This window comes from Scardinius erythrophthalmus (assembly GCF_964197995.2).
Source record: "Scardinius erythrophthalmus genome assembly, chromosome: 23".
NCBI lineage: Eukaryota > Metazoa > Chordata > Actinopteri > Cypriniformes > Leuciscidae > Scardinius > Scardinius erythrophthalmus.
The window spans coordinates 8,122,224-8,136,503 of NC_138243.1; the positions used below are offsets into that span (position 1 = coordinate 8,122,224).

General features: G+C 38.2%; 1 protein-coding gene across 1 annotated transcript in view; it reads left to right on the top strand.

Annotated features, from left to right (window-relative positions):
- The window catches only part of adamts6 (ADAM metallopeptidase with thrombospondin type 1 motif, 6), an 84,369-nt gene that overhangs the window by 54,730 nt on the left and 15,359 nt on the right, over positions 1-14,280 (top strand). The window contains exons 15-19 of the mRNA XM_081354503.1: positions 1,279-1,412; positions 5,878-6,001; positions 8,718-8,798; positions 11,420-11,583; positions 12,832-12,970. Of these exons, the coding sequence (XP_081210629.1) occupies positions 1,279-1,412; positions 5,878-6,001; positions 8,718-8,798; positions 11,420-11,583; positions 12,832-12,970 (642 nt within the window). The remainder of the gene's footprint in view (positions 1-1,278; positions 1,413-5,877; positions 6,002-8,717; positions 8,799-11,419; positions 11,584-12,831; positions 12,971-14,280) is intronic.

Sequence of the window (14,280 nt, forward strand, 5' to 3'; positions counted from 1 at the left end):
TGTGTGTGTGTGTGTGTGTTTCTTGACTGTGTACGTACACAAGTCTCTCAGAGAGGTCAAATCTACAAAAGAATGAGTGACGATTAGGCCTATCAATTTAATTAGTTCACTCAAAAGGATGATTCTGTCATGTCATACCAAACCTTTATGACTTTCTTCTGTGGAACAATAAAGAAGATAGTAAATGTTTTGTTTTTTTATCCATACAATTAAAATCAATGGGGTCTAATGTTGTTTTGGACCCCATTGACTTTTATTGTATGGGCAAATATTTGGTGTTCCATAGGTAAATATATTTTTATTTTATACATTTTATTTAAATATCTTTTTTTATTTTTGGGTGAACTATCAGATACATTAATTGCAAAAATTATTAGTAAAATAATAATAAAAATATAACTGTCTGCCCTATGTAATGTTTTTGAATGCTCTTCAATTGGGAGCTTTTTTCACAAAATAATTGTGATTTATTTGTTTAATTCACCAGCATGTAATACAATTACATTTTATAACAGTGAATATCAAACCTCAACCGTCATCGCCCTAATCTTTTTTGTTTCATTGGATTTTTCTCTGACACATTTTCTGACAGCTTTGAAAAAGTGCAGCCGGAAACCCAGTGGGAAGGGTGTATTTCTTGTTTACAACAAAATGGCCCGAACCCAATAAACAAAGAAAAACTGCGAGAGATCAAGAGGCATTTCCAAAACATTCTAACAGGAAGTTCACAGTCGACTCAATCATCTCCTTATCTCACTGCCCTGTAATAAGCATTATCATTACCAATTGTTTGGCTCTTAAAACTCATTTTGGAGGTGAACTTCACTTGTAAAGTCTGCGATAACCTTTGTCGATGTCTCCATGATTTTTGTTGGCAGCTGTGTTAATCTCTCCCCGTGTCTGTGCAGTAATGATGTCAGGCAGAACATTCAGATTCCACTATGAGTAATGCCTCTCGTGTGCTTGAGTGCTTTGACTGGATTGTTAATATCAACAAAGGCATAAAAGAAAACTGTGGGCCCCGTCTGAGAGCCCTGGCTCGAGACAGTTGCAAGAAAAGCAGTCTGCGAATTACTTATCAATGCACTGGTGAGGCGAGAGGCTCTGTTATTCCGTATAGATTTTTGGTTTATCGTATGACATAAATCGTGGCCACCTCTTAGACACTTCTGGGGGTGTAAAGGAGTTCTCGAGGACCTTGGGAACAATCAATAACCTGATAAAAAGTCCCATTGGTGTTCGAGAGCTGTTTGACAATAAACTCTGCGTGTTTTTCAGGTGGAGTGAAACCGTGTGCTTTGAACTGTCTGGCTGAGGGCTACAACTTCTACACCGAACGTTCCCCTGCTGTCATCGACGGCACGCGCTGCCAGGCCGACTCGCTGGACATATGCATCAATGGAGAGTGCAAGGTGAGTCTACAGCCCAAATCTCACTCACAGTTTTTTTTAATGGTCTGAGAACTTAGTGTATGAGAAGTACCATATCATTTTATAGTGAATACTAGTGAATACTTCTACTCACTTAAAGCATGAGTGAGAAACAGCAGTTTTGAGATGTAAATTGCATCTTGATACTTTACACAACCCTGTCATGATGGCAGAAGATCTGTTCTCTATAGCAGCATTCCTTGGCCAAGGACTGTCTGACTGATATGTAAAACAACTAATCACAGTTAATTTTGTTTTGCGCCACGCTCAGAGATGTGAAAGTGTAAAGTCGATGTCCATACAATAACTTAATCATTTACTGCATCAATGGTGCATCAGATTTCAAAAAGACCTGTTTGAAGTTAGGTTAACACATGTAGACTTTATTCTGAGAATTTCAGGCTTGGAAAATAATACACTTCTCATATCCCGTCGGCAAACAAGTTAAAATACCTCTTTTTTTTTCCACAAGTCAGCAACATAGTGTCGGCCCAGATCCGGCCCACATCTGGTGACACTATGTTGCTGTCTGGCCTCAAGCAAAAGACTTGGATGTCTTTTTAAAAAGTCTAAGCGGAATCTGGGATCCGGAATCTGGAATGCAAGAATGCATACTTCTAAAATCCACTACAAACATTATATCATCCAGGCCTTTGGCATAATATTTTCAACACCCTATGGTTGTGTTCAGAATGGAGTACTAGCATACTTCATACTGAGCAGTACACACTAAATACTACTATTTAAGGAAATAATTACTATTTACAGGCAAAACCAATGTTCTTTCAGGCACTGGTCAATTTTGAGATTTTACAAAATAATTATTCTATTAGTATAGTGGACAAAAAACATCCAAAATACACATTTAAGTGTTTATTTTATCATACTTTGTTTTTGCATCTGTAGACTTCAACTATGAGTTAACAATTAGTTAACAGTAAGTTAATGGTGAATAACTGTAATGGATCTTATCTTACATTTAATGTAATTTTACAGTAAAATACTGTTAAATTTAGTTTTTGGAAGTGCAAAAGAACAACGGTGCGTCTGAGTAGGTACTACATTTGAATTTAAACTTACTTCATGACCTTTAAAAAAGTATGTTCTATATAGTATGAGTGTGTGAGTATGAGTAATCCGGACGTACTACATCCGCCATGTTGTCATTATCATGTGACCTACCAGCGTCATCCAGCATCCGGAAAGTGTACCTTCTATGGGGGAATCCATTGGCTAATTAGCCATCACCTGCTGTTAGCATTCCATTGACTCCCATTCATTTTGGAGTCACTTTGACAGCGAATAACTTTACATCTGAGGTGTTTAAAGACTCTATTTGTCCATTGTTTATTTCTAAAGAAATAAGACAATGTATAAAAGGCTCCATTACCTTGTATCTTACGTTATGGCCCCGTAGAAGCCGTTTTTGTAAAAATAGGCTAATGATTGCGTCATAACCACGCGACTCTCTGTCGCACAGTAGAGAAATTACCGTATGGACAGGAGGAGAAGCTCGCGGGCAGTCGGGGGGACGTGGAGTCATAAAGTCCGATAAAGTCAAGGGAGAAGCCCATAGATAGTCATAAAGTTGCTCCTGCTCCTAGCTCATGGACAGCTCCTACTCAAGCTCTCCGTCTCTGCAAGATTCGGACGGGAATGATTCAGATTTCTCTTGGCACAGCTACTTGAAGACTTACAACTGTCAGACAGGTTGCTCACGTCACATTGACGTCGTCAAGCTCAGTTTGAGTCTGCGCAGTACGCTCAGCCATCAGGAAGAGAGTGCTTCTAATTGACTTCCGTCGAAGTCTATGGGGTCACTATGATCATAGACAGTAAAAGAAATGGACACAGCGACCCCATTGGAACTCAATTGAGACAAGTGAAGCCCATTTTTAGCGATTTCTTAGCACTTCCTTTCCTGACGCGCAGACTCAAACCGAGCAAAGCGTTACACGGACCACGAGAGCAACCCGTCAGTCTTCTAGTAGCTGTGCCAAGAGAAATCTGAATCATTCCCTTCCGAATCTTGCAGAGACGGAGAGTGTGAGTAGGAATTGTCCATGAGCATGGAGCAGGATCAACTTTTGCTAGGTATTCTGATTAATTACGTCCCCCCGATTGCGCGCGAGCTTCTCCTCCTGTCCATACGGTAATCTCTCTAATGTGCGACAAAGAGTCGCTTGGTTATGACGCAATCGTTAGCCTACTTTTACAAAAACTGCTTCTACGGGGCCATAACATAAGCTACAAGGTAATGGAGCATTTTATACATTGTCGTGTTTCTTTAGAAATAAAAAATGGACAAATGGAGTCTTCAAACGCCTCAGATGTAAAGTTATTCGCTGTCAAAGTGACGCCAAAATGAATGGGAGTCAATGGGATTGCTAACGCAAGTGAAGTTCCGCTCAAGATGGCGGCACCCGGCCGACTTCAACTTCCGGTCGACTTCCTTCCCGCTTGACTATGATGGGGTCGCTGTGTCCATTTCTTTTACTGTCTATGGCCGCTTCACTGCCATTCACAAATCCTGTCCCGTGCCCTCATGGGATAGTAAAGTGTCCATCGAATGCGCACTTCAGAATCCCGCCGGAAGAAGTAGGTCTTTTCCCCTATTGTTTTTTTAATACTATGTATTCAGACATTCTTGTCTTTTGGCGTATTGTTTTTCACATACTGTATGGTAGGGAAGTATTTGATTTCAGATGCAGCACAAGTCAATATATAATTTACAGTGAAAAATGTAAATTGACATTCCCAGTATTCCTCAATCTTCAGAAACGTGCAGAGTGGCTTTTTCCTAGTATACTGTATTTCATACTGTAGATTTCTATTTTCATGCAGCTCTTGTGGCCTAAAATGTTGCATTATCTTTGTTTATCAGATACTGTACTAACGGTCTCAGACGAAAAGTCTACAGAACATAGCCAATCGCTAACACAGAACAATGAAGCCTAAATAAAGGCTGCTGTTGAAAGGGCTGGCCCTCTTATCAGGACAGTACAGTTTTGAATCTAATTGTGTTTTTAAAAAGGCGGGTAAACCGCTCAAGAATTATATTTAATTCGCTTACAATATCATTTGTATAACAAACCAAATTGACGTAATAGTGCGACGCTTTGTTTATTTTAGGGTTAAAATTTTGAACTCTGTGTAGAAAAGATTTTGTCTGCAGTTTGGTATTTGTTAGTCTCACACATTGTTGTCCGCATCCTTGATTTATGTGGTTTAAGATACTATTTTAATTGATCCCCAAGGTTTCCTCTTTGATCTGATCTGGAGCGAAGAAATCCACACAATGTTCTTTTAAACTCTAAGGAATCAATCTGTGCTGCACCCAACAACCTCTCATTGCCTTTTGGACCATAATAATAATGCAAGTAAAGGCCTGCACAGGGGCTTTACAGGGAATGTCCAAAACAAAATAAAACAGCAATCAATCTTATGTCTAGTCCAGTGATTCGCAACTGCTGGGTTACAACATAAAGAAATTGGTCACATGTTAGTTCTGAGCAGGGAAAAACATGTTAAATTTAAATAGTGAACTGCAACACACCATGTGCTTTCATTGGAAGACATTTGGTATAGGATTTACTTTAAAACAATTTTAACTGAAATTGTTAGTAAATTTCACAAATAATAAAGAAATGGCAAATAACACATTAATTAAACGTGACATTTTAAAGTAGAAAGACTGAAATAGTATTTCAGTAATCTTTGTTATATTGACAACATTTACTTAAAGTGAGCATTGAAGGTAAAGGTAATCAAAATAAGAATCTAATATTTATAAAATTGGCTGATGACTGATATAGTACCAGTGTATTTCATATTTCTATTTAAAGCTTGCGTGTCCAGTCAGACTAGTATTTTGGCACAAATTCACCTGTAATTTTGTAGAAGCCAGTCAAGTTAGATAAATGCCAACATGGACAGGTTGCGTGACATGCCCTCATGAACAAAATGTAAGATGAAAGAAAATTTGACGCAACATGGATAAACATGGTTTGTGCCGACCACAGTGTGCTTTGTGTGGTGAATTATTGGCTGCTGAGAGCAGAAAAACAACAAAATCCAATTGACATTTAGACATTTAGAAACAAAACACTTGAACTATAAATACTGTAACTCATGCTTCTGCTATTGTTTATGCACTTACAAAATTGTCAATTTTCATAATCAGCCTGTCATATCAACGAATTTCACTGTTTGATTTAAAGGACATTTTTATTTAATTTCGTTCAATGCTGTAAATCATTTTGGTACTGTATTGATGTCCAGTGTGAAATCATGGTCCCGAAGCAAAACCAGAACCATTCGTCTTTTCATGTCATATTCTGACTCGATACAGCTGTGCGAATGACATGTTATTCTTCGAATCAGACAGTCACGGTCTGAGAACGCGTCGACTGTGTTCCCTTGCACTGAAACCTGTGTGTCTTTCCAGCATGTTGGCTGTGATAACATCCTGGGCTCGGATGCCAAGGAGGACAGATGCCGTGTGTGCGGCGGGGACGGCAGCACGTGTGAGGTCACCGAAGGATTGTTCAACGATTCGCTACCCAGAGGAGGTCAGGAGGTCACTGATTATACACTCACAAATATCACATATTCAGTATGCATTGTCATGATAATGTGTTACCAGGTACTTACTAGGTCTATCGAGTTGGTAAGTAGGTTGGTGGTTGGTGTAACACAAATATTGGATGGTTTGACCCCAGGCAGCATCTAACCATGAACCCCTTGCGTAGGTGTTTGCTTGAAGCTTCCCCAGAGATTTTAGTAGAATCTAATAGAAGTTAATGTTTCAATAATTTAATGACACATTTGCAATGTTCACAGTTCTCTGATGTCAGTTTACTCTTTTTCCCGCCATTGACGGAATCTTTCGAGATTATATGGTAGGGGGCGCTGTTACACATCTTCTGAAATAGTACAGAATCTCCTTATCAAAACACAGCCGAAATAGAAGCAGAAACAAGTGATAGTGTAAAATAATGCGATCATCAACATTAAACATCATATAAATCAAAACTGCAGAATGTTATTTTCGACCCAGGATGAGCTACAGGACTGTGATGCTTTGGGGGTGTTGATGGACTTGATCTACTCCATCTGTGTTTTGATCATCGTTCTGAATCCGATCTTTGAGAAAAAAAAAAAAAAAAAAAAAATCAGATTTTTGTTGAAACTTACCCACATTTGAGTGTTGATAAAAAAAGAATGCTTGAATCTAGAATAAAATATGTTTTTGGTTTGAAAGCAGAGGCTTTGTTCCTTCTTTTGATATATTGTATGTTCTGATATAACAACAAAACATTCAGAGGACCACGAAAGTTTTGTGAAATTGATAAAAAATGCTGGCTGGCAACTTTTTCCATAAACTCTGGCATCGCAATAGTAACATGACATGTAAAGACAAGTAAATAAATAAAATTTAAAAAATTAGGTACACATTTATTTAGACTTTGTAGCTTGACTTTAAGTGGACTCAAAAGTGTTTTAGGAACTCAATTAAAATAAAATAATAATTATTATTAGTATTATTATGTTTTACCTCTAATTACAAAAATGAAGACAGAAATATTACTGTTGTACTGTAAAATACAAATGAATATTTGATAATAAATAATAAAAAAAAAATTTTTACTTTAAGTTACAAAACTAATATTTATGTCTTAAATACTTCACTTGCAAAACTGTAAACTTCTGCCCACAAAAATATTGGAAATTTTGCAAGTGTGTATGCAAAGTAAACCTAGCGCAGGTTGAGTTCCCAAATGCATGCAGCGATGGAGTTCGATGCATTTACTGTCGCTCTAAAATGCTGAAAGCATTGGATTACAAGCTGCTTGTGCGCATGAACACAGTGCTGCGCTTAACTTTAAAATATGTGCCGCATCAGCATTTAAAGTTATTTAATTAAATCGCAGCCTTTGATTTCATAATCATACAAAGCTATGTCAGGATCATCATGCAGCTCTATTTAGTTATTTACATTTTACATGGGATATTATTCATTATTAGCTTTTCATCAAATCATGAACTTGCCTGTCTCTCACAAACCACTGTTTGGGAAACCCTGATCTAGGGGAACTGTCCCTGCCGTCAGTGTCCATGTTGCTTTGGATATTTGAAGTTTATAAAGCCTTTCAGACGCATAAAACATTGTGGCGAAATCCACTGGAAATCACCACTGGAGCACGATGCAGACCGATCTCTCCCCTCAGAATCCCGTTCCACAGAGCGCGCCGCACGCCTGCCAAACGCGACAAGTTTTTAATCGCTTTCCACTAGAGAAATCCCACTTGAAGAAAGCACAGCACAAGCGAGTGGAGGAACGCATTGTCTTTTTGGCAGTGGCTCCTGTCAGGGGGCCAACGGGGTGCTTTGGCCAAGATCGACATTTTTCATGGAAATGCAGTGGGGTTTTTTCATCAGACAACCATGATAAAGCTTTTGTTTTTGGGTCAAGAAACAAGTTGTCAAAATAGAAGCGGTAACACAATATACGAGTATTAATTGCATCATCCAGTGAGAGAATCAATAAAACTTCTAATATTGCACGCATCGTCGGGCCGCATCCAAAAGTATTCTCTGTAGTAAGGGACTGTTTTCTCCTTTTAAGGTATAGCTGGTAAATCATCTGAAACTTTAAGGGGGAGTGAAGGGTACGGTGTAGATTCTTCTCTTGTAATGAATTTGCTGTTGCTAAGTTAGTTAGGTTTCTTTGAGCATGCTGGGATTCTATTCAAATACAACTGTGTGCTCCGGGTCTGTTTAGTTTACACGAAACACTAGATACAACTAAGAATTTGCCATAAAGCTTTAAACAAGGACAAAATGAAGTAGTTCTTGAAAGTGAAAACGCAGGAAAAAAAGTGACTTTTCAACAATAACAAAATGTATTCCTTAATTACGGTTAAGGAATCTGCAAAACTACACAGCTTTCAAAAAATGTCTTCAAAAGTCTTGACACTTAAAAGAACAACAAGAGAGGATACACAGGGCAAAGACATCTACTGTAGCTGTGGATAAATTCAAAGAAAAAACTTCAGAGAGAGTTTTACAGTATGTCAATGCTAATTAAAGCACAACATGCTAATTTAAGAACCGTTGCTATAAGTATGAACACAAAATACATACAGTATGCTGGGCAGACAAGTCGATTAGGCGACCGCCATGGCCTAAATATGTCATTGTGGTTTGTGGCAATCATGATGCCAAAAAATGTATGTACATTCGCCATTCTATAAGTAAAATTCAGGTTTTGTTTACATTTTGCAGGTTACATGGAGGTCGTCCAGATACCTAAAGGATCGGTTCATATTGAAATCAGGGAAGTGGCCGTGTCAAAGAACTACATTGGTGAGTGTTTGTATTTATATTTTTGAAGCTTTGTTTATGATTGTTTAGAGCTGCACGATTAATCGTTAAAAGATCTCGATCTCGATTCAAACACCCACGCGATCTCATTCCTAAATGACAATGATTCGTCTCTGTCTATTAAACCTTTGACAAAATCACACCGGCACATTAAAATCTGTGTTTGCGCTGCTGCTGATCCAGAAAGAGCAGTTGTCATGTGTAGGTATGAAACAGCTTCACAAACAATCTTTTGAACATGACAGTATGGTTGTGTGTTACAAATATTCAAATTATCACAGAAGTACTGGGATAAAAGTTCAGATATAAACACTAATGTCTACGGTAGTGATCAAAACAGAGTAAATCACCTTTTGAAATTAACCTGATGCTACAAATAAAGACTGTATTAATTACATTGTTACACCAGTAGGTGGCGACAAGTGATTGTTAAAAAAATTATTTATCATTGAATCATTCATTCAAGAGATTCATTCAAAAAAATGCTGATTCATCCAGTAATGAAACAAGTGAAGTCAAGTCAAGTGAGTCATTGAATCATTCATTCAAGTGATTTTTAAAAAAATAATTCATTCGAATTAATCAAACATTTTTACTTTATACTGCATAAGTTAACATTTTGTCAGATTCTCTATTAAATGCTGTGTTATTTTTTTTCTTTTTTTTTTTTTTTCTCAGAATTGTCATCTCTGTTTGAAACAATTCTCAATTTATCAATAATCGTGCAGCTCTACTGAGTACAAAAGTGGTGAAGTGGTTTGTTTTAAGCTTTGTTGTGAGTGTAAATCTGGTTTAATCTGACAGCCGTCTTCCCTCTCATGTTCATTCTCTAAAGATGGGTCTTTTGTCTTTTCCCAACCACAAGCTGAGTAAAACCATCATGGTTCCCAGTAACTAATTAAAACAATCAAACAAGAGGGTCCAATTAAGTTGTTTTGAGTGCAAACATAAATATAGCTAGTGTGTATGACAGCTTGTTGAGTTTTGTTGTCCATCATGTTGACGTGGAGGATTTTCTCGCCGTTTGAGAGGAATATAAGTTGTCTGATGTTCTGACACAGAAGTGGCTGACATTAGCAACACATTTAAGGAAATTGTGAAACACATTTTGTCACATGGCATGTTTGTGGAATACAAACACATAGCCCTGTTTAAAATGAGGATCTCAAATGTCTCACAAATATTTGGCTAATAATGAAAGCATGCTACAGAATTGGTTCATTGATGTTTAAAATCAGTCATTTCATTTCAATTGTACCTGAAACAACTGTCTTCTTATCTCTCTGGTTGGTTTTAGCCAAAGTATCATATACAGGGGCGTAATTTGTGGGGGGGTTAGGGGGGAGATAACCCCCCCAATATTTAAATCTATGCATTACAACCCCCTCAATATGTATACCATGATCACATGAAAAATATGCAGAACCCAAACTTCAACCCCCCCAATGTTCAAACCAAATCTACACCCTTGATCATATAACTGGCAGTTTGAGAGCATAACATTTTGTCATCATTTGCTCGCCCTTGTGTCTTTCCAAACCCTTATGACTTTTATTCTTCCATGGAATACAAAAGGAAATGTTCTCAAGAATTTGTACGCAACTCTTTCCTATATAATGAATGCATATGCATTTATATGAAAACTTGCCATGTCACTTTCAGTTATGAGACCTGCAAGAACCAATTAGCATTTGGCATCATCGATCGATGTGTAACCTGTCACACCACGTCTTGACACACTAAGTTTAAAAATGTAAATTCTTGAATTTTTAGTTAATAATAATTTGGATTTTAGTGTGTTTTCACACAAATCTATCATATTGCTTCTGAAGACTTGTGTACAAATCATATGTACTATGCATATATATGATGCTTTTTGGAGCAAGTCTATACTTTCATTTATGGAAAAGGGCAGTTCAAACATTCTTCTAAATTTCTCTTTTTTTCTTCCATGGCGGAAAAAAATAGAAAGCCAAATTTTCAGTTTTGTTTCAATTAATTCACAATTGATGGTGTGCTATTGTTGGCTATTTTAACCAAATATTACTACCAAGTTAATATTTGGCAAAATTTTTGTCAGCATGATGGAGTGACTTGCCCATCATGTCATTCTTATGTAGAATAAAACAGTCTTCATCTTCAATGTGAGTGTTATCCGTTTAAAGATTTATCAAAAGTACTGTTCATTTCTTTGTTTAAATCTTCAACAAAACAAACATTGTGTACCTTTAGGAAAAATAAATGGTGCAAAAGTCCTTTTGAGCTGGAGTGAGTAAAAAACACCTTGTTTTTCTACAATTTGGCCCAATCTCAATCAAGATGTTTTTCTACAATTATGCTGAGATGAGATCTTTGTTTTGACAACTGAGCAGTTATGGCATTTGTGAGGAAAGCAGACTTTCACCTGAACTTGGTAAGTTAGATCTACAAGCTGCACTGCGTCTGAAAGCGCGAGTGAAAATTGGCCATGACATCAGGAAGCCAGAGCCACTCTGTAAGACGATGCTCGTCATGTTGACGAATGACAGCGATGACATCACCCTCTCAGCTTGGCAGCATCTCGCTCGTGTCGGGTTATTAACTGGTTCTCTCACTTGTCACAGCTTTGAAATCGGAGGGGGATGACTATTACATCAACGGAGCCTGGACCATCGACTGGCCCCGCAAATTTGACATCGCAGGAACAGCCTTCCACTACAAGAGGCCGACCGATGAACCCGAGTCGCTAGAAGCTCTAGGGGCCACCACTGAAATTCTGGTGGTTATGGTGAGTAGATCTAGATCCTTATATATTCTCTATAAGGAACACAGTAGTCTCAGTAGTTCTAGTGTTTTAGAAGTATATGCCAGAGATGTGGCCTGGCAGGTCGTTCAGATGCTCAGAGACGCACTGAAGCACTTATGTGATTTCAATCTCGCTTGTGTCATGTCCCTTTCCTCTCTGTTGGACCTGTAGTTTCCTGTTATCTCTCCACTTTACTTTCAGTAAAAGTGACAAAAATCATTTTAAAATATGGCTATTTTACAACAATTGTGGCCTTTCCTCTGAGTTATTTTCAGTCAATAAAAGCTCATGTAGTAAGGTCACAGTAGTGATACTGTAGAGCAGGCTTGTGTTTTGAATGCGCAGTTTGAATTGTTTGGCTCCTTCTAAATAAAGTCCACATCTGTGTACAAACCTCACATGAACTCTAGCTAGCGGTTTCAGAGTTAACTGTTATATATGTTTGCACTAAAAACCTCTGTCTGGCCAAATGCGAGTGCTCATGTGCACATGTTTTAGCACGCGTGTGTGTGTTCATTCTGAAAAGCCCCGTCTCGGCAACCACAATCGCTTTTCCCTGGACAAAAAGTGCTGGAAATACCAGGATCTGGTCGCAGCACCGCTGGAAAACATACAAGAGCCCAATGCACCACAAGCCATTCCATTGTGGCCCACACTGGTTAACAGGGCTTTCCAATTTATAACACACACACACATGCATTTATAGCTCTCTGACTAAGTAATTCAGGAATAAAGCTGATGTGATATGCTAAATATGTGCTCGTTCAAGTTGAACTGAGGTTGGGCTCATCCAAAAAATCTCCTCTTCCTAATGATTTGATTGCTCTATTCGATACATTTTTAAGACCTCAGTATTTGTCTTTTTGTCACTAATCCAAGACCAACTTCCTTTGCCAAAATCCTTGGTTAAGATCGTGGAGGTCTATAATACCTGGAGAATTCCCATTTATCTCAATGACAGTTGCTCGGCTGGCATTTCCAGCCTTGGAAGGATGCATACAGGTGAATTTTTTCTAGTCTGAGCCAGTCAGGAATGACGTCACGACAACACTGAGTGGCTGATGCAACCACAAGAATGTGAACAGTCCCACCATAAAATACTCTAACATCCCATCTACTATAAATAATTGCAATTCGGGAACAAAAATAACCAGTTTGACCCTGACCTCTTTGTTATGCCTGTATATTAGCAACAGAAAAGAAACCCCTATTCCATTTTAAATGTTACAGGTGCTGCTACAGGAACAGAACCTGGGCATCCACTACAAGTTCAATGTGCCCATCCAGCGTACAGGAAGTGGGGACAATGAAGTGGGCTTCTCCTGGCACCATCTGCCCTGGTCTGAGTGCTCAGCAACATGTGCAGGAGGTACGACAATCAATTCCGCACATCCTCATTGAGAAAGTTTGTTGTACCTGCTGATCTGTAATGAGAAAATGTGAAAAATAAATAGACATACTGGATGAAAACATGTTCTTGATAGTGTCCCCAGTAGGCTTCATAAGAAGTTTAAAGGATTTTCCTGATGACTCGGACACGAAAGAATACATTTTGAATAATCTATTAGTTGTCCGTTCAGTTACAGTGAACAAGAACTGAGCTTTCAAGCTTAAAAAATGAGAGTTCATGAGAGAAGTAGCAAAGTCTGATTCTTGAACAACAGATCTTTTGAAGGAATCAGTCTATCCAGTTCACAAAACTGGTTGAAATGAATCATTTGTGAATTGGACTGCTTTTTTTTCATAATTATCAGCAAATAGGAACTTAAATTTTGGTATTTTGGTACTAAAAATTTGGTATTTATGGCCCTGTTTACACCTGGTATTAAGATGCGTTTTGGTCTATCATATCACAAGTAGACGAGGGAGACACATTCCCGTTTACACCTGGTGTTTTAATCCGTCTCTTTTGTCCACTTTTGACCAATTCTGTCCTGGTTTCTTCAAGGAGAGAGTCTATGGGCAGGTAAATGTGTGGGCTTTTTCAGATCTTTCAATCTAATGGACGAAATAAGCTTGTGCAATTTACATACAGTATGAACATAAAACTTAGGTCCCGTCTGGCTAATACGCTTCCCATAATGTTTGCGCATTAGGTCAGTAGGCGGAGAGAAGAGCCGCATCCTTTTGTGGCTGTTCGAACACATTCGACCACATGAGCGTTTACACTACAAAAGCAATCCGGTCGAATGCGTTTTCAACTACCTCTGGAAGTGGTCAAGCTCAAAACGTTTTAGACCCGTTTACACCTGTATTTTGTCGTCCAATTGTGATCAGATTGACGAAAACGATACTAGGTGTAAACAGGGCCTTTGATACATTTATGGCACTTTCATGTCTTTTTTGAAGCTTGAAAGCTCTATTTTGCTTTGCTACATTTTTATTATGAACAGCATTGGATTGGAAATGCATGCTGGTGTTTTCAGAGTCATCATTTCTTTATTAAAAAAAAAAAAAATCCCACAGAATGATAAAAATTTGTATTTTTATCTGACATGACTATGGTTCACCAATTTGTGCCGCCAACAGACAAGTTGTGCAGGGAGCAGAAAGGCTGCCTCTTATTTCAACATCTGAATGTCGTAACCACATGTAAATGTGAGCCCTCACCTCAAATATGACCAGACTGTTCAGGCTCCTCCGAAATAAATGGCTTTCTTACAACAATAAATAGCTTTC